The 27,877-nt window shown below is 47.0% G+C and overlaps 1 protein-coding gene across 2 annotated transcripts in view; it reads left to right on the forward strand.

The window, feature by feature from the left end:
• The first annotated feature begins 1,331 nt into the window (after window positions 1-1,331).
• PEMT (phosphatidylethanolamine N-methyltransferase) overlaps window positions 1,332-27,877 on the forward strand; it is a 93,659-nt gene continuing 67,113 nt past the window's right edge. For both annotated transcript variants that reach the window (XM_050967881.1, XM_050967880.1), the window contains exons 1-2: window positions 1,332-1,568; window positions 7,864-7,971. In XM_050967881.1, the coding sequence (XP_050823838.1) occupies window positions 1,497-1,568; window positions 7,864-7,971 (180 nt within the window). In that variant the 5' untranslated portion in view covers window positions 1,332-1,496. The remainder of the gene's footprint in view (window positions 1,569-7,863; window positions 7,972-27,877) is intronic.

Genomic DNA, 27,877 nt, shown 5'->3' on the forward strand with positions numbered 1-27,877 from the left:
TTTACTTTGTTAGGGCTGTTGTCTGCATCTTCAGCCATTGGCGTTTGGTCTCTGTTTGATCAGGACAGGCTGGCGCTGGCGGTTGATTCCATTATTCATACATATCTCATTCACACATTTAAACTAAATTAATAAGATTCAGCAGGGTTTTGCAAAAATGAAGGTTGGCGCAAGCTTTTACAAAATGGAGTAAGCATTTTAAAATGGAGTTTGAATTACAATATTACAGATGTTACAATGTAGGCAAGTGTAATGAAAGGCAAACAATGAACAGAAGTTACAATGTTGAAACAGTGCAAGTCTCAGTGATTTAAGCAGGAATTGGATTGACAGTGAAAGTTACAAGGGCAACTGGCTGAACAGCTATGGCTCTTAACAAGCACCTTAATTGTCAACTAGCCAGTTATTGGGGTAACCGGTTTTATGAATGAATGTTGTTTCATTCATAAAACTTTACTTATGAACAATTTCATTAATCAATTCTACACCGTGGGTTGGGTGCTCCAGCCCCAGAGCACCCACGGAGTCGGCGCCTGTGCATGGGGTCTTGCAAAACATAAGGCTGGCCCTGCATATAAAACCACCAGATCAGGCCCCAGTCGCACCCTGCGAGGGGCTGAGAGCCAATCACAGCAACCCTTGAAATCAATATGAGTGGAGAGGGGTGTTCACCTCACAGGATCAACCCTCTTGTGTCGTGGAAGGGCGCCAATCAGGATCGGCCCCGTCGGACTAGGTCCCATGCGTGCACATTTGGAGGCACGGTCCCTGTCCTGAGGTGACTGTGATAAAGAGGGATGAAAGCCTCAGCTCGGCTGCAGACTTTGGGAAGGCCCGATTGATCTGCCCCCTTCTCCCTGGCACCGGTTGTGACCGCCACGCAGCTGGACAACTCTCTAACTACAGGGCGAAGTCCAGTGCAGCCTTGCCCTGCTGGAGCCCCACCGAGCCGGCCCCACCAAACCCCTCCAGCCGGCAGAAGGTGGCACCTTACTGAAAAAGGTCAGTGGTTTGCAAGTTAATTCCCATCCTGCCCTGGCCCGCCTCCCTGGGGCCAGGTTTCAGTGTTAGTCTGTATCAGCAAAAACAACAAGGAGTCCTTGTGGCAGCTTAGAGGCACCTGGGGCCAGTGGCCCTAACCAAGTGGAGCATTACCTCGGCTGCACTGGAACATCCTGCTTTGAGTTTAGAGGCTTTTGCTAAGCACTCAGCCGCCCTGCATCCTCTGGGCCTTGTAGTTCTCTGCAGAGAAGCAGCTGGGAGGCCTGGGTGGAGGAAACTACACTTCCCAGAATGCCTGGGGAGGGTTTAAAGTAGTAACCAGGAAGTAGGGCTGGGTGCTTGCTGGGGGAAGGGCTGTTACAGCTGATCAGGGGGTGAGGGCGTCTAGAGGTTCCACTGAATGCCCCTCACCCCCAGCCTGGGGATGGCTTGTGTCCATACAGGTTATAAAATGCTCAGGGGCTGGTCAGTTTAGGAGATAAGCTGAACTTTGAATGCTGGCAGGTGGTGCTCTGCCATCCCACTTGGACTGCTGTGGAGGACTGAATAATTTGGATTATAGCAAGGTACTGGTTGAAAATTTTGCTGTTAGTTTGTGCAGTGGTTTTGTGTGTGTATGTGTGTGGGGGGGAGGCACGAGGCATGCATTCATTCACTAGGATTTAAAACTAGGGCTTAGAGAACAGCTAATCATGTGCATTAACTAGCTTCCCTGGTCTGTAACATTGTCACACACACGTGCACGCACACACACTCTCTCCCCGAGGTGTGGGGTGAGGCAGTTAGTTTGTCAGTGGATTTCAGTTTGTGCTTCCTGATTTAGGGATAAATCGGTAAAATCAGGGGCAGTTCCCTTCTCACACAAGAGGCAGCTGTGTTAACAGGACTGTTTTTTGCACAACAGAATCTGACTGCAGGAAATCATAGTTATGACCTGACACTAACATACCAAAATATTGTCATCCATAAGTATTCTTATGTTCTGTGCAGAGCTGCACTGATAAATATATCATCCTCTCCTTGCCCCCATCTATTATTCCATAGAAATTAGGGCAGGGCTAGGGACCAGCTCAGCTTTAGTGGGAGGCGGTGGAGGGGAAGGGCCTTTATCAGCCATTAGCTGCTGCTTTGGGGTTATGCTGACCTCACATAATTTGCTTTTGCTATCAGTGCACTGGCAGTTACAACTAAGCCATTCATGGCCAAGTTATTTATTGTATCTTTCAGAAGTCTTTCTGCAGAGTTTAATAATAATTTGTATGGTAGCACTGCTCTTAGCATGGGGGTGGAGTGGGGGATTGTTGCAGATGTCAGTGGCTTAGGAGGATTGAACATTCCTAAAATGATCTCATCACATTTTGGCAGAGTAGTTCGTCTTGTATTTACATTGTAATTCTTGCAGCTGCTTTGCTCTGTATTGAGAATCAAAGCAGGGAGGAAGGGGAGGCTGTTTTCTCAGCTGTTCTAGGCCATCCTCCTGCTTGTGAGCTGCTGAGCACTCTCCAGTCTTGCTGACTTTGGTGAGTGGTGTTTGGGAGCTCCCTTTTTTTAAATGGAGATATATCTGTCTCATGGAACTGGAAGGGAAAGTCATTGCATCCAGTCGCCTGCCTTCACTAGCAGGATCAATTTTTGCCCCAGATCCCTAGATGGCCCCCTCAAGGGTTGAATTCACAACCCTGGATTTAGTGGGCCAATGCTCAAACCACTGAGCTATCCCTACCCCTCGATATCTTGCAGCATGGTCGGAAGCCCACGTTGCTGCAGACAGGGGCATGCTGTAACTTGGATTGTTCCAAAAATGAGCAAAAATGTGAAAGCAGGAGAGCTGTGTCACACAAACCATATGTAACTTTATCAAACTCTGCTGAAAACAAACCAACACACATCGGTGAATGCTACACTTTGACTTTAGCAAACTAGTATAATAGTTTTGTGCATCTGTTTTCATATTTATTTGTGTTGGAAGAAATCTGCAGGCTATATTTAGTTCTTCCCTGTGCATAGATATATTTGTGAGTAGTCGCAGTATGTTCGTTGCCTACGAAGCTAGTGATGTGATTTCATCCTTTATTTCAGTAACCTTTTAGGGTGCCAGTTCCAATATTTACCTGGATATATTCGGTCAGATGAAGCCCTGGTGTAAAGCTCAGTGGAGGTACCTCCATCTGTTCCAGGGCTGATTGTGGTCCACTGTGTATGTTTTAGATACCATTGTCTTTATAAATTACTTAGACGGTCGAGCCCAATGGGAGTAGAATCAGAGTCTGAGCAAGGTCGCTTTAGATAGGCACTGAGAATCCACTCCATTTAGCTTACCTGGTTTTTCCAGCACTCCTATAACTGGAGTGTGTCTCCCAGCGTAATGTTTACAAAAAAAATATCCAGTGGCTTGGCTGAGGAGCAACTGGGGAAAGCTGTTACTTATCTGTGTAACTACTAAACAAAATAAAGAATAGCACGTGTGCAAAAATGTGATCCTCTCTCTGTTATTTGCCTTTTTAAATTGTAAATTCATCAAGGCAGGAGCACGTCTACCTCTAGGCCCTTGATCCTACAATGGATGGGCTGCTGAGTCTATGGGCAGCCTCACTGACATCAATGCAGTGCCCCCTCTGTTTGTACAGTGCACGGTCTGATGCTGGATCAGGGCCCGTGTCTGTACAGCATCTAACACAACGTGGCCCTGGTCTTGATCCAGGCCTTTGGGGCAGAACCATAATATAATCTAGGCCGTGTTTCAACTCTTCTATCCCCCTTTTTTTCAGAGCGCCCCTTTGCAAGTCCCCCAGGGACTGTGATTTCTTGTGCTATCTTTTGGAGGAAAGTGAACAGCCCTTTTTCTGAGATGAGTCTTTCTTGTCTTCCACATACAGTTACTTAGTGACTGATGTGGTGCCTAGTTCAGATTGTGTTGCGTTTGTTTTAATTTCATAACATTACAAACCCCTTGGAGAGACACCATCCTAATGAGTTTCCTCCTTTGCCTGCGAAAGCACAGCCGAATCTGTTTCAATCTGCTGCAATTAATTTGATTGTTTCAGGAGAAGAAAAGAAATTCAGACTTCTATTAATGATGTTACTGGCAATGAGTTAATAGGTCAGCAAGCCCGGATGTTGCTTGTTAGGTACTGACAGGGTGCTCAGTGCTGTACGAAATGGGGGGGGGAAGTCCCTGTCCCTGCTCCAAAGGGTTAGAATTTAAATTAGGTACAGACCATACAGTCCGGACATGTTGTGCATTGGATTATTAGAAGACGGACCATTGGTTAATGCTGAGAATTCTTGCCTTTTAAGGAGACACTTGACTGAAAGGAAGAAATCTAACCAAGGGGCTGTAAGGGATGAGGGTGCAGCTGGTCTGGTCTAGTGTCCACAAGTAAAGGACTGCCACAAGGCAGTAGTCAGCAAGCAGGGATCACAGTAATCAAGGGTTGCCAATGCCAACTTGGTAATTATTTAAAAACCAAACACTCCAGCAGGAGTGCTAGAACCCACCCCAGGAACCCACCCCTGCCCGCCTTTTCTTCCTGCCCCCTACCCTCATCACTCCCTGCTTTTCCCTTCCTCCCCACCTCCTCTGGCCCAGGTCAGGAGGGACTTGCCTGTGGAACAGGGGATGGGAGCTGCAGCCACCTGACGAAGGTAGGAGGCGGCCCTGGCTGAGTAGGAGCTGGTGTCGGTGATGACCTGGCACCTCCCCCACTGGCAGTGACCAGACTTCGGGTGTCCGGTCAGTAGATTCATAGCTTCTGGGACTGGAAGGGACCTCGAGAGGTCTTTGAGTCCAGTCACCCCCACCCCGTGCCGATCTGACTGGACACTGTCAGGTCTGACTGGACTTTTGGTGGAAAACTGGGCACCTGGCCACCATACAGTAATCACCAGAGCTAGGATTGTTAGGCAAGGGTCAGGGTCCGAGTCAGGCTCGGGTTGGAGACCAGAGATGTGAACTCATAGCAAGCCAGACTTCTTCATGGTTACCCAGACAACTTCTTGGGGCCTGCCTCCAGAGTTAAATAGAGAACGTGGGCCAATCAGAAGGCCACAGGGTGCTGTTGCTCTGATCCTTTGGGCGATACTTCCTGGGGTGCCTAACTTCCACAGCGCTCCTTCGGTGTGGCTCTGCATGGCCTTCGGCGGTGATGCAGGAACACCAGTTGTCCCAGGCTCTGCAGGTTCTGGTCCCATGGATCCTTTGGGGGACAGCAAGGAGGCTTGGAGAGGAGTGGCAGATGGTGGTTGACATGGAGGGCAGCTTGCTGGGAGGAGTTAGGAAGGAAGACGTGTGGGCAGTAATGGAGCATGCCTGATGCCTGGAATGTGACAGAGATGTTGGAATGTGGCGTGAAAGGCGAGGCCTAGCTAGTAGAGGGGAGAGGAATATGGCTGTGCGACCGGGGAGAGGAAGATGGGTTTACTCACAGCAGTTTGTATAGGCTGGGGATGTGGAGGGAGAAATTAGATGCACGAAGCCTGGCGGATGGCGTGAGTCAAGGCATGATAGAAGGGTTGCAGTGGGAATGGAGAATGGAGATGGATATTAGGTAGGTCTTGGTATCCAGTATAGGCCTGAGCCTCCACTGGGAGTTTTGTCTGGGCAAGGAAGGGCAGGATCAGGCCTTGTGTGAGCTATTCCTGTAGCTTAGGGTGACCAGATGCCCTGATTTTGTAGGGACAGTCCTGATATTCGGGGCTTTGTCTTATATAGGCACCTGTTACTCCCACCACCACCCCCTGCTGATTTTTCACACTTGCTGTCTGGTCATCCTACTGTAGCTCCTTCCAAGCACTGGTCATTTTCAGAAACACTCTGTGTAATTGAACCCTTGCGACCTCCCCCTGGATTTAGTAATTCTCCATTTGTCCGTGATTGTACAGCATCTGAAAGACGCCCTGTGAAATAGCTTGTATAATTCTAACTTGAAAGTGAAAAGGCAGAAAGGCGGCTAAAAGAGCACAATGTGGGAATGGATTCCTGAGGCTTGAGAGAATTCAGTTCTCTGTGGTGCTTTTGCCTTGCAAAAACAGGGGTTGAGCTGTAAATAAATTGCGTCTGATCTAATAGCCCAGCTCTTCACAGATCGTACTGCAATTCCAGATAATTCAGAGGACCCATGAGGAGGTCAGAAGTGCGAGTGAGCTCCTTTCTCTGTGTGTGCGAGATGAAGCTATTTCATGCTTGATGCACTGCGTACCCTTCAGGGAGGAGGCCTCTTTCAGTCATTGCTCTTATTTAAATATTGGTATTGCTTGCACAGTGGTATCTGAGATGTTGGCTCTGAGAATCAGACTCCGGTTGGAGCTCCCATGTAGCTCTCATGTGGCCCCTCCTTCACCATGGTGTCCGAGTGTCTCACCAACAGAGCGGTTCAAACAGTGAAAACCTTCAACAGCTTGAAGTGGTTTTAGCTTCGGAACTGTTTGAAATGGACCCATTTCTCAGGGTTTTTTTTTGTCCTGAACTGCCTTTCAAAGTGGTTTGCAGAATGTTTTGGTTTTGCTAACTCCTAAATTGAGGTCTTTTCAATTTAAAAAAAAAAATCGGGGTTGGAGAATAAAGGTGGGAAGAGTTTTTACCGAAAATATTGACAATTTTCTCTTTCAAAAAAGGCCTCCCCTTCCCCCCCCTTTTTAATAATAATAATAATAATAAAAATAAAAAGTCTTGCTCAAAAAATAATGATCCGCCCTACTCACAGACATGGATGAATTTATCCTCCAGACACCTGGCGAGGCAGTTAGGTATAATTCCCACTTCACAAAAGGAAACCTGAGGGTTGGACTTTGAGTAGTGACTACCAGGTCACATAGGAAGCCTGTAGCAGAACTGGGAACTGAATCCAAATCTCTGGAGTCTCAGTCCAGCTTTAACCACCAGGCCACCTTTCCTCTCTGGTAGTGAGCTGAGGCGCTATGAAATACCATCCCCTTTTATTTGCCTCCGAAACACATTTGGATTTCCCCCACTACACACACTTGCGGTGCCTACCCAAATACCACCCCTCCCCCTTAAACACATTTAGTTGTGTCTGAGTCAAGCTGAGAAATCTACAGGACGGAAGTGGTTGATGCTCTTGTCTCTGAGCGCTTGCAGCTTCTGCTTGTCTGGCAAGCACTTGTGGCCTGATTCTCAGAAGCGCTCAGTAATCCAGTCGGGGCAGGGGACTTGGTATTAGTCACACACTGTCCGTCTTTAGAACCTAGCATCCTAACGTCACAAAGCACTTTGCATACCTTCCTAACGTCTCTTGGGGGCAGCAAAAGGATTTGTCCACCAGTGCCACTGAAGCCAGTTCTGGGGTTACACATGGCACAGTTATGCTTTGCCACAGTTTAGGACAGGAAGTGAAGAAGAATATTATATCCAGCTGACACTCGAGAGGGAATCTAGAATGTGACATCTGAGTCCACATTTCAGCAGGCCGCTGGCGATGATGGGCCCCTTTTACCAAAATAAATAAATCAAGCCATGGATTCTTCATGATTTCAACTCTTATCTCTTTCATTGGTGCTTCCAGCAGCAGAGCATCCTTTAGTGGCTCCCAGCCCAGAGCTGCCTTCTACTGGACTGTAAGTTTCCTTGAATGTCCATTGGTCTCCAGTCCAAGTACTGACCCACTCCAATCCTGCTTAGTTTGTGGAAGCTCATGGGACCAGAACGCACAGTGTTAGGGCTACAGACATTTATATGGCAGGAATATACTGCAGTAGACTCAGTTGCTGGAAGAATCTGATTTACCCTTCCCATGAGCCTCTTGCTAAACATGCTGTATTCATCCTTCTAAAAGAAGCAATCTAGAAACTAGCTAGTGACAATGCGAGATGGATGCCCCTGCTGACTTTGTTCCTTTCCCACAGGTGGATTCCTCAGCCATGACACTGCTGCTCGGCTATGTCAAACTGACCGATTCCACCTTCGCTGCTGCTGTCCTTTGCATTGCTTTTAACCCGCTTTTCTGGAATGTGGTAAGTGTGCTATCCAATGTTCCCTCGAACTTTTCCCATGCATGTGCAGAGTGAATTTTGCAATGTGCACCAATATGGAGTCGTGTGGCGGGGGTGAGGCAAGGGGTTCGGAATGTGGGAGGGGGCTCCAGGCTGGGACAGAGGGTTGGATGAGGTGGGGGAGAACTCCGGATGGGGGTGCAGACTCCGGGGTGGAGGGCAAGGATGAGGGGTTTGGGATATAGGCTGCCCTGGGGCTGCAGCAGAGAGAGAGGACTCTCTGCAGCAGCACCTGGGGACAGGCGCCTCTCCCCGCTGTGGGCCCTGAGCGCCTGTGTGGCCCTTGATATGGGGCTGGGCAGTTTAGAGGGAACTTAGGTGCTATCCATTCCCAAGCCAAGGTTGTTCATTTTGGATGCCATCTGTGTCAGTGACTGCATTTGGCCTGGTTTCCCGACTGGTCATTTTGTCTCTAATGATTCCACCTGACAGTTGGCATCTTTCTTTTTTCTTCAGCGCTTGACTTTCTTTTTTTCCCTTGGGGGTGTGTTTAGTGCTCTGGGAACGTGGGAGGGCTGCGATGGGTTGGGGTGGACTTTGTGATGCAAGTTGAGTGCTTTCTCCCTGAGAGTTTGATTGTGCCCAGTGCAGGTGTGGAAAGCTGTGCTTAGAAACATGTGATTAATAAGGGGTGAATAAAGCAGAGACTTGTCTACCGAGCGCAGCCTTGCAGTTCAGGAGCAGCCTGGGCCTGATTCAGTGAAGAGTACTGCTGCCAGATTACTCCTGCTTTAGAGCATCAGGGAGACCCAGGAAAGGGAGTGCTTAGCTTGATGCCTTGTTTTAGCACAACAAGGATCACATTTAAGCTCATGCTGCGTCCGACTTCCCTACCCTTCGCCCCCAACCTGCCCCCTTGAGCCCTGTGAATAAGGGAGAGTGGCTTGAAACTTACTACCCGTCAGTCTGGAGGTTGCTATCCTTACGTGTGCCTGTGTGTTGCTGCTGCTTGCACTTGTGCTACAGCCTTGCACCCTCTGTCACAGGTTGCAGGATCTACGTCTCGCTGTCTGCCCACCTGGTTCTGTTGCAGGCTGTAAAGACCATTGCTAAGGTACATTTCTTCCCCACAAGAGGGCAAACAGTGGAGGAAATGCAATTTATTTTCATTTTGTTCTTGTTACTTCAAAAATGCTTCATCTCGTAAACCTGCCAGAGCTAGATTGTCTCTGTTACATTGGTGTGAAACTGGAGAATAACTCCCTAACTTTGGCACAGCCACTCCAGTTATATATATCTGCAAAGCAGAGACCAGAATGTGGCTCCTTTGACGAAGTGAAATTAATGTCATTGAATGCCATGGAATTTCGAAGCTCAGGGACCTTGTTCTATTTGCAGCAGCTATGATCTTTTGGCAATTGCATCAAATAACCCTGCGTTTCCTGCTGAATTACTGTGAAGAGGGCTACTTAGGAAGTTGGCATGATCCCTCTTTAGAAACAGATTAACACAACTTCTAATACCTTGAGATGCAAATGTGCAATAATGCCTTACAACCCGGAAGTCTCTGGCATGTCCTTTTGCCCCTGTTTATTGTGCACTGGTGCCATACAAAGAAGACAGTCCCTGTCGTGGGTTCCTTAAATCAAAGGCCTGTTCCGTTATTCCTTAAAACTCCTGAATTAACTTCAGTGGGATGGCTCACATTAGTAAGGGCTGCAGGATTGGGCCCTGGCTCAGATGCAGACCGTACAGTAGAGGTAAGTATAAGGCACCGGCTGGAGGATCAGTCAGGAGGTGGTGAAGATCAAGGCTCTTGCAGTAGAGCGTTTTCCGGGGGGATCTGAATGAAGAGAGGGAAGGCTGCGTGCTGCTGAGCAGTGGGAGGCGGTGCCAAGTGTAAAGACAACGCTAAAGGTGTGAAGATGAGCCGGAGAAGGATGGACAGGGGAGTTAGGAGTAGAGCTTGGGAGGCGCATAGCAGGAGGTGAGCAAGAGGAAATGATAAACATTTAGTCCTTTATACAGCACCTATCACCATGGCAGCTGGGCACTAATAGTTACAAATATAAAAACATAAACTGCATTAGCCACCCAGGATGAGTTGTTAGATAAGTCACCCGCTGCTGCTGCCAAAAATATGTTGACAATCAAGTCATGGGGCATTAAGGAAACAAAACAATCAATGAAAGGCTAAACCAAGTAAACACGCTTTCCGTCATCTCCTGAAGTCCAGCAAAGAGCAACTGTTTTTTTTGCATAGGCCATAACTCAGTGCTCACGGACCCTGGCCATGGCTGAATGCACGAAACTAACATTGGTAGCTGATGTTGTGTTATGCCCAGTGGCACCCGCAGTGATAAGTGCCATCCATCCCCGGATCACAAAGCTCTTAATAGGCATTAATGAATTTTAATTTCACAACACCCTTATCGGATAGGGAGGTGGTATTATTAATATCCTATTTTAGAAGGTCATGTGGCAAGTCTGTGCAGAGTAGGGGCTAGAATCCATGTCTGACTATAAGCCATGTGCCTTGACTACTTTCTCCCTGGGTACATCTAGGGGCGAATCCAGCTAATACAAATTATTGTAGCTCCATTGAAGTCAGTGGAGGGATGTTTGTCTGGGAAGCATTTATGGAAATTAAACTCAAAGTGGAATTTTGACCCAGGGTTTTAATAGTGACTAGTGATTTTAGGTGCCCTGATGTTTGGATGCCCATCTGGAGCTGCCGTAAAGGAGCCTGATTTTCAGCATGAAGATGCTTCGCATTTTCAGAATATTTGGGCTCCTTAAAGTGTCTCAATTGGACATCCAAAAAAAATTAAGGCTGTCCAAATCAAAATGACTGGCGTTCTATTCACGTTTAGTTCCCTAATTTTTCAGGTCATTCATTAAAAAGTCTCGTTGTGTCTGTACCTCTAAAATGAATATGCCACATGAATTCCTTATTGGAATCCTTATTTAGCATAAACCCCGCCCCTGCCCCCCCCCCCCAATACTCAGACTCTGGTCTGTTCCGAAAACATGAACTCTAGGTGAAAACTTCATAAAAAAGGAGGAAAAAATTCTCCATGCTCTTGTTTTGTTTTTGAGTTTGCTGGCTAGGATTCCTGATGGTTTGGATTTCTGACTCTTGGAAGGTTTGCGAATACCTTGAGGGATGGCTAAAGAACTAACATAGTTTTGTATGGCTAGCTTGTCTGCTCTTAAAGGAAAGAGAGGAGATGTACCAGCAGAAACTTCATGTGCTTTTTCTGGGTCCGTTCTAACAACTGAACCACTTTGTCTTCATCAGTAGGTGGCACTGCAGGCAAAATGTGGATGGTCTTTCTGGTAGCAGGGGGAGGGCTGAGGATGGAGCCATAAAAAGGAGCCAGACATAGGTGTTTATAATTTTTACTGTGGAATTGGGTATTTCTTCAGGTGCAGGGGATCTGAAGGGGCTGTCGCTATCTACCGCTCTGCTGCAGATGACCAGCTGATTTACACTTCTCAGCTTGCTGCTAATGCTGCTCTGGAATGTATTATGAGGGACTGCGGGTCTCGAATCCAGCTCTGGGGGGTCCCCAAGTGGTACCCAGACCATCATCACTAACTGACGGCTCTCTGGCACCAGCAGGGAGGAGGGCAAGCTGAACTCTGGCCCATCACAGGCTCCAGCCCCTCCAACTGGCTCAGATGCACTACTTAAACCAGATACAGGCACAGGAAGTTGTCTGAGCAGCTGAGTGGACTCTGGATATGCTGCTATACTGGCCTCTGACGCCTGGCTCTGGTTTGACCCTGGTACTGTTCCCTGACTCCTGTTTGACCTTTGGTACTGCCCTCTGACTCTGACTTTGGCTTGACCCAGCACTGCCCTCTGGTTCCTGACTCTGGCTTGACCCATGGCATGGCTGTCTGACCCTTGGTGTGACTCCTTCCTGACCCTGATTCTGGCTCAACCTTTGGCATGACTCCTGACCCTGACCACAGCCTTGACTCTTGGCATCCGCCTGACCTAGCTCGGGTTCTGACTGAGTATTTCCTGGGTTTCAGCCCTGGTTCTGTCCACTAGGCCTGACTCCCCACGCCCCAGTCTCTACATGTATCCATGTACTTTCACTTCGCCAGGCACTACATACTCAGGGTTGCCATGAGATGGGCTTAAATACTGTGCTCACTTATTTCTGGGCACTAATATCCAGTAACTAATGCTCCTGTGTCTTGTCTTACAGTGTATTCCGTCTGGGAACGTGGCCTGCCTGAGGGTTTTCTATAGTAGTTGTTGCCATGATAACTGAATGCTTAGGCTGAGATTTTCAATGGACGCCTAAGGCACCCAACTCCTACTGACTTGGGCCACTAACTCCCTTAGGCTGCTTTGACAATCCCAGCCTGGGACGATAGTGCTCAGAAGTCTTGCCTGGCAAGTTTAGGAGCACTGTGGATTCAGTTCAGGCCTGCTATAAGTGGGCGCAGTGCTGTTGGCTTCAGTGGAATTGCAACTAATGGCATCACTTCTGGATTCGCCTTTGTGTCTGCTTAGATGAGTAAAAGAAATGGGCTTAGAAATGGGACCTGATTTCCATTTGTTTGTCTCGCTGTAGTACCCAGGTGCCCTAGTAATGCACCAGGCCCCCGTTGTGCTTGGCACTATAAAAATACAGAAGAAGAGAGTCCCTGCCCTAAAGAGCTTCCAATCGAAGTGTTTGACAACAGTTGAATACTGACTCTGCCCTGACCCTTCCCAGCCCCCTTTCTTTGTATCCACCCCTGCCAGACTTGTCTTTGTCTTTTTCCAATGCCGCCAGTCTCCCCTTCATGCACCAAACCACCTGCCTTTCTTTCTCATTCCTCCCTGAAGGCCACTGCTGCAAAGCCTGTCAGTAATGATCTCTTTGATTGCTGTACCAGCACCCAATGTACTATGTGTCTGAATTGTTTTGTCTGTGTCTGCACTAGTTTGCAAGATCCTTGGTGCAAGGCCTGTTTCTCTGTACAGTGCCAAGTACGCAGTCTGCGCTCCGTAAATAACGGGGGCTGCTGGCCAAAGGGCCGCTTATGTGTGGTTAAATACCCACTCTGTGGTTAGAAGGTGATTTAGTGATTGGGTGCACCAATCACTTTGCCTGTCTCACTGAATTTCTTCCTGTACAATTCTTGCCGTGGTTGACCTGGGTTTTCCATCTTTGCTTTGCATTGTGTTAGAATAAAGACTTGAGATGCCATCCTGGCCCCACTGCAATCAATGGCAAAACTCCCACTGACTTTAGTGGGCACAGGATTTCATCCTTGGTCTTGATACTTAATCCTTCTGTATTTGGGCTGCGTGTGCTTTCATGACAGCAACCAGATGGCAGCTGGCCACCTTCTTTGTGATATAACACCAGGTGTGTTTGAGATGCATTTGTTCCTGTAAGCTTAAGTGTGTGTGTGTGTGTGTGTGTGACCACCCCCCCCCCCCATGCCTCTACCACAGAATCCCATAAAACTCATAGGGACAAATCTTCTGCTGGTGTATCTCCACTGGAAGTCAAAGGAGATGCACTGAGGATGCATTTGGCTCATATTATCTATCCTTTCAGCATCCACAGCTGCTTCTCCCTGTTCTGGTAGCCAGATGGATGAAAACTTAAAAAGCCATCCCAATTAGAAGTCAGCTATGCCCAACAGGGGACCACAGAGTTATGTTGCTTCTGGACTAAACTTGGACATGTTCTTGCAGTGATTTTTTTTACATCCATCTCCTCCGGTTTACCGCCTGCTGCTGACCATTATGAAATGAGCTGTTATGTGCTGTGATTCTGAGTCACAATGCAAGAGAAGAATGGGAACGAAATACGGGACATGCTGGAGCTTCTGCTTCATATAACTGACTTCCTTGTGCATTTTTACTGGGGGGTCAGTGATGGTATCTACTGGTTAGTACATGGGACTGGGAATTAGATGATACGACCTAGGTTTTCTAAAGTGACTAGTCATTTTGGGTCTCTGACTTGAGACACCTTAGAAGGGCCCTACTGTCAGAGGAGTGGTTGCTCAGTGTTTTGTGAAAATCAGGCCCCTTTAATGTGTCTTGAGTTGGGCACCCAGAACCAATAGTCAACTTGGAAAATTGTGGGCAAGTCTCTCAAAAGTCACAGTCTGGGATTTTCAAAGGGGCCAAAGGAAGTTAGATGCCCAGATCCCATTGAAATTCACTGGAACTCCAATACCTTGGGCTACTTTGAAAATCCCCACTTCCTCTGTTTTGTAAAATAAGGGATAATAATGTTCACCCACCTTTAGGAAAGTGCTTTGTAATTCTCTTATGAAAGCTGCTGTACAGCTGTGATTATTATGTGCTTGGGCACGTAGAGGTTGTCAAATCTAAAAACGATCTGAAAGGTACATTTGCGGGCCAATAAAGTGTTGAAGCATTTCTTTATTGGGTGAAATTCAATGATGGAGTCTCAAATCCACGCTGACATCTGTTTTTACAATGTGTCGCAGCGCGAGGTCTGATACATTTTGTCATTCTTTGTGTTGGGAGAGAATTGCGTAATCATCATCATCCTCAGCCTTTCAAAGCAGGCAGGGATAACTGTCTTCATCTCCTATAACTCTTGGTAGGACCAAGTGAAAGTTACTGGTGATTTTTATCTGTGTGGCTAGTCAAACCACAGTGGATTTGTGTACTTTCCACCTGGGCGGGCAGTGAAGGTTCAGACAATGCTGTGTAATGCTTGTTGCAAGTATGTGACCTCTGTCATCTTGGCTAACTCATAACAAAACACCCCAGGATCTCGATTGTCAGGACTGTAACATTCTTTGTCTGTGCCAGCGCACCTGTTTTAGCAGCTAAATTTAGAGTTTCAGCATCTATGCACCGGCTCTGATACGTACAACAAGCACTAAAATCTGGGTCACAACTCATCCTACTGTATTCAGTGACACAGCTGGGAGGCTTGTCATCTTGAGACAAAGCAGTGCCCGTTGTCCAAAACCAATTGGCAGAGGGGCAGAGTGTTTCTCTCTTCTGTTATTTCCTTCCTCTGTGCATTAAAAAAAAAAACCACCACACAAACAACCTAAGATACTTAATCTTCTAGAAAACATGCAGCATCTGTTGTTAAATATTTTGAATGGCTCAGATTTTTACAGTTTGTATATGAGAGGAGGGATGGCTCAGTGGTCAAGGTGCTAGCTTGGATTTAGAATCATAGAATATCAGGGTTGGAAGGGACCTCAGGAGGTCATCTAGTCCAACTCCCCTTCTCAAAGCAGGACCAATCCCCAGACAGATTTTTGCCCCAGGTCCCTAAATGGTCCCCCTTAAGGATTGAACTCACAACCCTGGTTTAGCAGGCCAATGCTCAAACCACTGGAGGCCAGGGTTCAGTTTTCTGTACTGCTGCAGGTTATGTCTACACTACAAGTACTACGACTGCAACTAGGCTACTGCAGTGTGGACACTCGCAACAGTGACCGAAGGGGGTTTTCTGTCACCATCCCCTCAAAAGCTAGCATTAATACTGGGCCTTAGCTTGGCTTAACTATGCTCTTTCACACCGCTGAGCAACGTAGCTAGGTCGCCCTATGTCTTAGGTGTAGGCCACGCTACAGACTTCCTGTGTGACCTTGGGCAAATGTTGCCATAGCTGTATTGGTATCCGGATATTAGAGAGACAAGGTGATCTCTTTTATTGGACCAACTTCTGTTGGTGAGAGAGACAAGCTTTCCAGCCACACGGAATTCATTACCTCGCCAACCTTGTGTCTCTAGTGACCGTGGACATGTCGATGAGAGTATGTCTACACTGCAGCTGGGAGTATGTTTCCTAGCACAGGTAGATGGACCTGCATGCTAAAAATAGCAGTGTGGCCTGGGCAGCGGCTCATGCTAGCCACCCATGTACATGACCAGGGAGTACATAATCAGGGATTGCACTCAGGCAGCTAGCCCCATTTGCCACTGCTCCCCTTTTGAGTACGCTGGTGCATATCTGTCCCCCCTGCCTTGGGAAGCATGCTCCTAGCTGTAAGGTAGGCGTGCCCTAATTAACGTGTCTGCTGTTTGGCAGAACAGTGAACTGAATCCTGGTTTTGTAGGTCTCAGACAGGGCTGGCTCCAGGCATCAGCGAAGGAAGCAGGTGCCTGGGGTGGCCAATAGAAAGGGGCAGCACTCCGTCTGTTATTGAGGCGGCCTGTCTGAGTCTGTGGCGGCAATTCGGCGGCGGATCCTTCAGTCCTTCTCTTCGGCGGCAACTCAGTCAAGTTTTTCTTTTTTCTCGGCTTGCGGTGGCAAAATAGCTGGAGCCGGCCCTGGTTCCAGATTAGCATCCTAACCATTGCACCCTCCTGTCTATCCCACCATCATAAAAATCTGGGCCATTAGAAGCCGTTAACAAAAGATGCTGCACGTCTTCTACAGGATTTTATTATTATTCTTTTTTTTTTTTAAGAAAGTGCTAAGATAATTAGAAGCCCAGAAGAAAGGAAACAATGAAAGGAAGGAGAAACATCTTTCATTTTGCAACAGAAACGTGTATCGTTTTATAGTCTAGAATCCTGCGGCACCAGCTGAAAGTCCTGGCTTTGTCCATTTACGTATTTTAGATAGAGAAGCCTGTGGAGGAACATTTACAAAGCAAGCTTGAGAGGTCCACTTCCACTGGTACCCTGGGAAGAGATGTGCACTGTACCTTGGGCTCTCTAGGGGTGTCTAATGGTTTTGAGACCTCACTGTCCTTACAACAACCCTACAGTGTATTTGGAGAGCAGCATACTGTATCAACCCCAGGACTGTTAATCATGGTGCATATTTTTGAATGGACAGGTTGTGTAAGAGCTACTTTGGTACAGGATGGAAGATGGTTTGAAGTACAAGTAGCACTCTTTCCCGTCCAGTTGCCACATGCTGCTGGCTTTTCAGATTTCATCTTCCGCTTCATAGGCACTTTTGTATTTGGCCGTGAGCCTTACGTGCTGCCAGTCACTGGCTCCGTCATTTGCTTAGCAGAAGTACTAGACTCTCTGATCCCCGCTTGGTTGGGAAGCAGGCGGTTTCCTTGTTGGAAGAGAAATGTGCGGACCCAAACTCAGGCTCTTTTCGCTTTGTCTGCTTTTGATTGACAAATTAATATGCGCACCGCCTGTGCTGATTTGCAGAGCACTGTGCAGCCATAGCGGCCGCTGGAGTCTGACAATTCTGCAGCATTTCAGATCTGACTGGCAGCTCCATTATTATTTTGAGTGAGGAGGTGGAGGGGCGCTAAAACAGCAAAAGTAGCCGCCAAGATTACACCATTGTAGCCTCACAGGTAGAGCTGGGGCAGAAGCACTCTGTGATCATGTTCCAGCCAGACTGTAGATTTTCTGTGCCTTAATTCTGAGACTCCTGAATGCTGCTTAGGCTCATTGGTTTGAGATACTGGCCACCTGTCAACCTTTTCTACTCCTGTTCTTCGCTGTTTGAATGCAGACTCCTACTACTGGATCAGATTCAAACTGGGTGTGAGAGGCAGCAGGTCCACTGAAGTCAATGGAATTGAACCTGCCTACACCAAAAGGCAGAATTTGACCCATTGTGCTCTTAAGTTGGGAGGCAGGGTGGTGGTTTGTTAGCATAGGGGACTGGTCCCATTGAAATGAATGCAGCTAAAATCAGTGGCAAAATGAAGCCAGCATTTCACCTCAGGAATCGTGGTTTCTGTTCCTAGTCTGTGCGATCAACTTGCTGCGTGACCTTCAGCAGCCACTTAGCCCCTCTGTGCTTTGTGTGTAAAATAGTGGGTAATGACACTGAATGATAAAGTGCATCGAGAGCGTCAAGTGCCAGACGCTGTGTAAGTGTGGAGTCTGATGATGATGCATTTACTACTTAAACTTCTGTTGCTAAGGCATGAATTACTTTGACAACACAAGCACTAGGCAGTTGCCCAATAGTCGTTTTCTCGTGCTTCCCATTAGCTGGTGGGACTCCTGCCACTTTTGAGGCATCTCCCTGATTTTCCCTTTCCCCAGTTAGGCCTTTCGTAGCAGGGGGAATGGATTGGCCTTGGTTTGGAACCAGCCTGTGTCATTTCTGAAGTTGGTCAGCAGGGGGCGATGAAGCAACAAGATTCCTTCTGCCCCCTCCCCCCCCCGTTTTTGAAAAAAGTCCTATGTACTGAAACTTGTCCTCATTGATGAACCCTGAAGGATATTTGTTATCAAGTTCTTGAGTTCAATGCAAAAGAGAGAATAAAATATACCTGTCTCTACCTTTCTCTGTCTCCTTTTTCTTTACCGTTGTTTCTCTGATGAAATAAGTACCTTAAGATGACACTCGACAAAAGTAGAGTGTATTCATGTTGTATTGTGTGTGAAATGAGAGAGCTTGGATGACAACTGCATCTGTTGGGCACAGCGTCCTGGTATCCGTTAGGAACCTTGTCCCAGTTAAAAGGTGCAGGCTTCTTCTCTCCAGTCCCTTGTTTCCCCCCTCTTGTACTTGTATCACCTCCATCACTGTAGTATGTGACTACATGGCTTCTGGACATCTGCCATTTGTCTCAGGGCTAGTTACAAGTCACTTTCTGAGAGTGTCATGCACTCGGATACTACAGTGACTGGGGCCATGTAACTACCAGAGAGAGGGGCTGGGAAAACACTTTTAAATGGACAGCTCCGGGTTGTCTTTAGATTAAAGATACAACCCTCATTCCTTTCCAGAACAAGTTTGTTTGTGAAGTCGGTTGTGTCTTATGCCTCGTTCCTAAGAATGAGTTTCTGATCTGACCGGTATTTTGTGGGCATGGATTTGCCTATGACAAGGGTGGGCAAACTTTTTTTTTTTTTTTTTTTTGGCCTGAGGCCATGTCGGATTTCTGAAATTGTAGGGAGGGCCAATTAGGGGAGGCTGTGCCTTCACAAACAGCCAGGCGTGGCCTGGCCCCTGCCCCCATCCAACCCCCCCCGTGCTTCTTGCCCTCTGATGCCCCCCCACGACTCCTGCCCCATCCAACCCACCCTTTCCCTGTCCCCTGACCACCCCTGGACCTATTGCCCTGCTGCCCCATCCAACCTCCCCTCTCCTTCCTTACTACCCCCTGGGGACCTCTGCCTCCATTCAACCCCCCTGTTTCCCACCCTCTGACCACCCCGACCCCTATCCACACCCCTGACCACCACCCCGAACTCCCTTGCCCTCTATCCAACCCACGCTGCCTGGAGCGCTAGTGGCTGGTGGCACTATAGCTGCGCTGCCCAGAGCACCAGGATAGGCAGCTGTGCTGCCCGGCTGGACCCAGCCACGCCACCGTGCAGCACAGAGAACTGGGTCAGGATGTGGCTCGGCAGCTGCACTGCCTGGCAGGGGCTTGCAGCCCCACTACCCAGAGCATTGCGCTGGCGACACAGTGAGCTGAGGCTGTGGGGGAAGGGGGACAACAGCATAGACATGAGCTCAGGGGCCGGGCAGGAGGGTCCTGCGGGCCGTAGTTTGACCACCTCTGGCCTATGAGCCGAAGGAGGGGAAGGGTCTGGCAAGCAGGGAAAGAAATCCCTTGAGAGAGGTTGGACCAGATACTCTTTCCATTCCTTGCAAAACCAGTATAGCATCACCTCCCACAACCTGTTACCGTTGCTTTGCTTACGGGGTTGTGAATTTCACTCACCAGGCACCGCCAGCCTTGTGGCATGAGAGTATCAGGAATTCAGACTGGTCAGTTAAAATACTAAAGACCCAATCAGCAAATGTATGATATGAGCTTTCTCAGTTCCAAAGTGTGGCATCCTTTCCCCAGAATGGCACAGCTCCCATATGTGGGTGGGTGGGGTCTTTTCCCCTCTAGTCATGAAGCCTAAGATCAGATCCACCATGTAACTGTGCTGACTCTGTGCCATAAAAGTACAGAAGTGTTTTTAGGAACAGGAAAGTTCCTCTGGTCCAAGTGTTGCTCTTCAAATGATCCTTTAGTGCCCCCTTCCTGGTCTTTCCCTGCCCTTTTTCAGAAGCAAATGCATGCGTCCCTTGAACTAATCTGTGCTCTTTGCTTTGGTCACCTTCCCCAGCAACCGTGAGGTGAATTCTATCTTTGATGCACATACATTAAAGGGTTGGAAAAGATGCCTTGTAGTGAAAGACTCAAGGAACTCAATTGATTTAGGTTGTCCAAGAGAAGGAGAAGGTCACGGTCTCTTAGCACCTGCCTGGGGAACGGAAATTTTGTTAATTGTCTCTTCAGTCTAGCAGAGCCAGGTATAACCAGCTCCAGTGGCTGGGAGTTGAAGTTAGACAAATTCAGACAGGAAATCAGATGCAGCTTTTTAGCAGTGAGAGAAATTCACCATCGGACCAACTTACCCAGCGGCGGCTCCAGGCACCAGCGCTCCAAGCACCTGCCTGGGGCAGCAAGCCACGGGGGGCGCCCTGCCAGTCCCTGCGAGGGCAGCAGTCAGGCAGCCTTTGGCGACATGCCTGCGGGAGGTCCCCGGTCCCATGGATTTGGCAGCAATTTGGCGGCAGGTCTGCTGAAGCCGCGGGACTGGCGGACCTCCCACAGGCAAGTCACCGAAGGCTGCCTAACTGCCATGCTTGGGGCAGCAAAAAAGCTAGAGCCGCCTCTGAACTTACCAAGGCCTGTTTGGTGAATTCTCTCCTTCCTGTTGTAACAGGTTTTAATTCAGGGAAGTCCTAGGGCCTGTATTATACAGAAGGGCAAGTTGATCACAATGATCTCTTCTGGCTTTATAATCAATCTATGAATACACGGCTCACATTGATTTCCAGTGGAGCACTGCACATGCAGAACTTGCCTGGAGTGGCTGAAGGCATAGGGTGGCTAGCTGGTCCTATAGGGTTTAACATTTAAAGCAAAGGGCACTGTGATTGGGAGAGGAGCTCTGCTCACAGCAGGAAGAAGCATTCTATCCAGAAGACTTCCGCAGGTGCCCATTCCAAAAAGGATGTGATTGCTGGTTGGAAGGCAAGTTCTTTGCCTTCATAGGTTAAATTAGAAGATATGTGGAGGAACGTCAAAGCAAGCTAGAGAAGCAGAAGAGATGGGTAAATGCTTTGCCTACATTTGGGTATAAATGCACCTAAGGTTTGACCTGTTTTGTGCATTGATCACCCCGTGTTCAAGAATTCTACCTGCATTTGCTACTTACTCTTGGCTTCCTATGGCCCCATTCTTATCTATGCTGGGGAAGCTATTTATGGGGGCAGAAAATTGAGTTTCTTCAGTTATTCTGGTGGGCTGAAGATTCCTTGGAGAACGGGACCCCATGGAGTCTTGATGCCTGCCAGGGCAACGCCACAAGTAGAAGACACATGATCATGTGGTCTTCAGCAGCAGTACAATAAGTCTACAAAATTCAGAACCGGGGAGGACAGGAAAGTGATTGGTTTCAGATCTGCAGTTCCCACTGTATCTGTTAAATTCAGGTCTGGGTTTGGATTTCAAATAGCCCTAGAGTTGGGATTGAAGGTTTGGGTGCAGAACCATCTTTGATAATAAAGATGCTCTATCTTAATGTCCGACTATTATGGAGAGAAGATTGCAACATACTCAGACACAGGAAGATTACATTTCTCTCCCATTATCATCATGAATGTCACTGCTACAATAGATGTCCCTGAAAGGGGGCAGAAGTAGGTTAATGCTTGTTCAGGTTTGCTTTGCGGCTAACACAGCCACTTGTATTCAAAATGGGATTACTGCAGCTTCCTCAAATTAGATTTCACTCTTAACTGTGAGCTGTTCCTAGTAAGTGACCTTTCAGGTGTATTTTTATAAAAAAAAAAATGTTTTTTGAATGACTGTATATCCAGTCATTTTACTCTCAAGGCTGGCAAACTAAATGGATCTAATATTGTTCCAAAACTTTCTCAAGTGATTTCTAGAGATGTGATTGCTCAGAAAGTAAAGTGAGCAAATTGCATGTGCTGCAGTAGGCGACAGCACCATAGACAGGAAGCTTGGACACTGGCATGGAAGCTGTGATCTCGTTGAAGGATCTAGGAATTCCTAATCATTAGCAAGCAAGGGCTCGTACCATGAATTGCTGACTTGGTAAATAGTAATGTGCTCCAGAATAATGATGTGTTTGGTGGCTCTTTCATATTCACTGACCCAAGGGCCCAGAACAACTCAGGGTCTGCCACTAATAGCTTTCATGGTTGGGAATACTTGGTTTCAGAAAAAGTTGACTTCTCAGTGTGTTGATTTCCTCCTAAATAGCTTGTCTTCTGAAGTTATTATGGTGTAACAACATGGCCTTCGGTGGGACGTAACAGAGAGTATCAATTCAGGACAAATTGCCTAGAGCAGAGTAGTCATAGCCCAAGGCAAACCAGCCAAACAGAAAACTTCGGTTTTACCCTGCTGGCTAACCAGAAGTCCCACAAGCAACCCTCAGATAGTCCAGTTCCCTTTTATTACCACCAGCACCACTCCTCACAGGGATAAATGGTTATGAAAACCAATACCCCAGCAAAAGGAGAAAAGGTTCTCCTGATCCCAAAGGACCAAGCTCCAGATGCAAGTCAGATCTTACCCACAAATCACACTGTTGCCAGTTCTTTAGCATCTTAAAGGTTTATTCATAAAAAGAAGGAAATATAGATGAGAGCTAAACTTGGTTAAAGTAATCAATTACATACAGCAATGGCAAAGCTCTTGCTTCAGGCTTGTAGCAGTGATGGAATAAACTGCAGGTACAAATCAAGCCTTTGGAGCACATCCACACCTTGGATGGGTCATTCAATCCATTGTTTAGAGCTTCAGTGTAGCAAAGTTCCTCCAGGGGTAAGAAGCAGAATTGAAGACAAAATGGAGGGGTTTCCAGGGCCTTTTATATTCTTTCCCATTTAGAAGGACCCTTTTGTTCTTACAGTGGAAAATCACAGCCAGGTGAAGTTTGGGGTCACGTAGAATCTTAAGGTTGGAAGGAACCTCAGGAGGTCATCTAGTCCAACCCCCTGCTCAAAGCAGGACTAATCCCCAGGTTTTTACCTCAGTTCCCCCAAATGGCCCCCTCAGGGATTGAACTCACAACCCTGGGTTTAGCAGGCCAATGCTCAAAGCACTGAGCTATCCCTCCCTCCACGTCCATGCATGACTCAGTTCTTTACAGGTAGAGCAGCCATTGCTCACATGCTACCTTGAATGTCCCCAGGGAGGCTTTTCATATGTGGATTGGAGTCCCCCAAGGTCCATTATCAGTTAAGTATTTCTTGATTGGGCACTTAATCTGAAAATTCCTTTCTCAAGAAGCTGACCAAATGCTTCACTAATGCTACTTAGGCCATGTCTACATCTAAAATTTTGCAGCGCTGGTTGTTACAGCTGTATTAGTACAGCTGTATAGGGCCAGCGCTGCAGAGTGGCCACACTTACAGCAACCAGCGCTGCAAGTGGTGTTAGATGTGGCCACACTGCAGCGCTGTTGGGCGGCTTCAAGGGAGGTTCGGGGAACGCGAGAGCAAACCGCGGCGAAGCTGGTCTCCTTTCCCGGTTTGCTCTCTCGTTCCCCGAACCCCCGAACAAGCAGGTCTCCTTCCCTGCGGTTTGCTGGGTGGTTCGGGGAACGCGAGAGCAAACCCGGGAAAGGAGACCAGCTTCACCGCGGTTTGCTCTCGCGTTCCCCGAACAAGCAGGTCTCCTTCCCTGCGGTTTGCAGAGTGGTTCCGGGAAACGCGAGAGCAAACCGCGGCGAAGCTGGTCTCCTTTCCCGGTTTGCTCTCGCGTTTCCGGAACCACCCAGCAAACCTCAGGGAAGGAGACCTGCTTGCTCGGGGTTCGGGGAACGCGAGAGCAAACCGCGGCGAAGCTGGTCTCCTTTCCCGGTTTGCTCTCGCGTTCCCGGAACCACCCAGCAAACCTCAGGGAAGGAGACCTGCTTGCTCGGGGTTCGGGGAACGCGAGAGCAAACCGGGGAAGGAGACCAGCTTGATTACCAGAGGCTTCCTCAGGTATGCTGGGATACCTGCTTATTCCACGGAGGTCAAGAAAAGCGCTGGTAAGTGTCTATATTTGATTACCAGCGCTGGATCACCAGCGCTGGATCCTCTACACCCGAGACAAAACGGGAGTACGGCCAGCGCTGCAAACAGGGAGTTGCAGCGCTGGTGGTGCCCTGCAGATGTGTACACCTCCTAAGTTGCAGCGCTGTAACTCCCTCACCAGCGCTGCAACTTTCTGATGTAGACAAGCCCTTAGAATCAAACACATTGAGATACAAGTATGTAGCCAATATTTATAACTTCAAATTAAAAAATGATGCACACGTACGGACAGCATAACCATAACCAGCGAATTACAACCTTTTCATAGACACCTTACTTGACCTCCTTTGTACAAGATTTTGTGCAACTATAGGACCTTGGTTGCAACAATGATCTATACAGTCCCAGTTCATGTCAATAATGTCACATATGGTCTTGTATGTCAAGATCTAGCTACATAGGCAGCCTTTGATGTGAACTTCTGACATACTGATTATTTCTGGTGCATCTGTAGAAATGCACTAATACTATACTCAGACTCCAGGTTCTGCTTAATGACATTGCTTTGCCGGACCCATTACAGAAATATAGTGGCTTTTCATTTGAAATAATGGATACAGCTAATGTCATTCTATACTGTTCCACACTCTGCAATGAGATAAGTATGGAGGTACACAGACCATGAAATGAGAGTATTGAGTGAGAGGGTCAGATTCTTCTTTCATTTACATTAACATAAATCTATGGACTTCAGTGGGGGCTCTGTCATGCCAGTTTTATACCAACATAACCCAAAGCAGAATCTCCTTGAATCTTGTCCTCCAAGTTTGATGCTTCCAGCCACTATAGTTTTCTATGCATAATGAGTCAGCTGCCTATGTGTTTGTCAACTCAGCATTTCTTTATAACATGCCCAGCCTGAGTTTGTCCATTGACTGTGCTCTATCAGTTTTGTGTAGTATAGTAATTTATGGAGTGAATCCTAGCGCAAATCGTTCCGTGTGTAAAGCTCTTCTATCCATTTGCCAGGCATGCTCCTCGGATAAAAATGTGTGAAGAAAAAGACCATCTCCTGTATACCACTCTTAGACTTCATGCAGGGATTTATGTACGCTTAGCATGAAAGACCCATGCTATAAAATGAGAATAAACTCTTATGGAAGAAGATCATTATTTCTATTAAAGACTCTAATAGTTTTTTATTTTTGAGTTATATTTCTTGCATTGAGCATACACATATAAGTGCGTGCAGGCTAAAACTGGTGTCTGCTATAAAGATCCCAGTGATCAAAATATACCTGTTTTTTTAATCCTTGTCACTCCTTTTCCAATCTACTTATGTATTTAGCTCTTTGGATTCTTTTTTGCAGTTGTCTAAAAAGCAACTCAACTCCCCAATCTCTCTCACATTGCACTATGTCCTTCGGAGTCCAGTAATGATACCATTATGATGAACCATTATGAGAAAAGTAAGGCAAGTCCAATTATTTCTGCAGTCCCTTTGAAAAAGAAGTTTAAAAAAAGGACCTTTTCTGAGCTAGTCTCCTGCTTGTTATGTTGTGGAGTTTGAACATCTCATCCCCAAGGACAGAAGAACAGAGTGCTGCACTCCCTGTATTAGATAAAGATCAAATTGTCCTTATCTATTGTTGGCCTTTCAGATGACAGCAAAATCATAAACATTCTTGTCCTCAAAGATCCATGGGAAATGTTCCAAAGTATAAGTTACCATGGAACATGGAACATGATATTTTGAACTGTGGTTGTACATAGAGAGAATCAGAAGCCTTCTAGCCGAATTTTGTGCTCAGTCGAGTGAAGCCAATACAATAAGTACTCTCTTCAAATTAACTCTCACTGCTTTGTGAAGGGGTATTAGATTTCTCTCCGGTTTTGTACTCTGAGGTTTTTTTTTTTTTTTCCCCCTTAGCACCCTTTGGGAGAGCTTACGCCAAGTACAAAGTGTCCATAAGGGTGGACTTGTTATGAGCTCTCATTTGCAATGCAGAGAAGTAGTCCGCAGATGGCATAAATTATTCGTTTCCCTTTGCATTTGTTTTTAATCTGATTATTTTGCCCTATTGAAATGTATGCACAGGATTCTAAACATCATTTTTTCCCTTGTTCTTCCTGTTAGAAGTATGCTGCAGATTAAGGCTGTAGTCAGCAAAGGACTGCGCTTCCATAGCTACTGATTGCAAAGCCTCCTGAGGAGAGCACCCAAGGAGATGAATGCTGATTTTAGCTTCTCGCCTCAAGGAGACTTGATGGCAAGTGGGTTTTTTCCCCCACTTCAGCAGAACTGTGTGACTTGCTGTACATGGGGCCACACTTTGCATATGCTCATAGGGGATAAGGTACCCCGTTTGTCACTGGGTATGTCCCTTTTATCGTCCTGACCAGGACTTCGGAACAGCCCAAGAAAAGACTGCTCCCTGAGAGTCCAGTGCATGGTGGGGCAGGAGTTTAGTGCTGTGTGGATACACAAAGCCCTTGCACTTTCTGTCACTGCAGGCCCTTCCACTCCATCAGTGATGTCAGTCTGGATGCCCCATTTGTCTGTTTCTCTGACAGCTGCCTGCATGCTGCCTTCAGTTACTCTCTGGAGTGTTAAATTCCTTTCCTGGTTCTCCAGGCCACATTCTGATTCCTCCTAAAGTCCCAAGTTTTCCCCTTGATACCCCGTAGAAAGGAGTCAAAAATTTCATAATACGGTATAAGCTTTAAAAACACAAAAATCTGAGTTATTCTCTGAGCTTTTCAGTGCTTCTAGTCTCCTCTGTGCTTGATTTACTCAGCTTGTGCTTGGGCGCAGGGCCAGGCTGAAATTCATGTCTGCAGCACACTCATCAAGAAGACCATTCCTCTGCTGAGGTCTCAGTTCTAGAGACCTGTGCCAAGTGCACTAACACAGTGCAGTTCTTTGTCCCCCTCTAGTGGTTAGGTCGTGTATAGAGATTAATGAGTGGTGCTCTTGCCTCTAAATTAATAGTCTTTATCCTTTAGCAGAAGCCGTAGAAATTAACCCTTTTCGATCCAGAGGTCCCAGATTCAGTCCCAAAAAATGATTGAACCAGGAGAGTCATTACGTTTAATGAAGATCTGTGATTTGTATAGCACTGAATATATGTTGGTGTGTCATTCTGAGAATGTGACATTGAAATAAACAGTAAAGAGACTGCAAAATTAATTACAGGCTAATCTTCAATCGTTTCCTTTCATTGCAGGGTTTCTTTGTTTTGGTTTCTATTATGGGAGAGTATTGTGTTTTTATTTTACATGTCAATGTTTGACACCACTAGCGTTCTAACTGCTCAATGTACATAACACTTTTAATTGTTTCCTGTCGATTTAACTGTTGTGCCTAATTACAAACTGCTGCAGGACACTCTCTGCATTGAACAGAGAGATGCTAATGGAGAACATTAGGTACCATACTAAGGGTGAGCAAGGTTCAGACTTCTTGAGATGTGTACTTGGTATACTAATCATGCCATCCAGGCTGTTTACATTAGGAACTGTGTTGCTATCCCTAATCAGCCACTGGCTGATGATTGTAATTTTTACTTGCTGAGGAGATGTTGTTTTCTTCCCTCCAAAGTCCATCCCCTGCCTGCACGGTAGTGTAGCAATAGGAATGATCCCGATTTAGTATTGAATTCGACTGTGTGGCTAATGAGGTGGGCAGAGCTGGAATCTAAGCAGAGCAATTAGGGGAGACAAATTGCAAATCCCTGTTTAGGTTTGAAAACCAACATGTCAAACTTACAAAGAATGAATATAAACAAATAACACTAGTAGGTAGGGACAAAATTAGAAAGGCCAAGGCACAAAGCAAGATCAAACTAGATAGAAGCCTGGTCCACACTACAGCATTAAATCGATTTAACGCTGTACCCGTCCACACTACAAGGCACTTAAAATCGATTTTAAGGGTCTTAAAATCGATTTCTATACTCCTGCTC

The sequence above is a fragment of the Gopherus flavomarginatus genome, chromosome 9, assembly GCF_025201925.1.
Source record: "Gopherus flavomarginatus isolate rGopFla2 chromosome 9, rGopFla2.mat.asm, whole genome shotgun sequence".
In the NCBI taxonomy this organism is placed as follows: domain Eukaryota; kingdom Metazoa; phylum Chordata; order Testudines; family Testudinidae; genus Gopherus; species Gopherus flavomarginatus.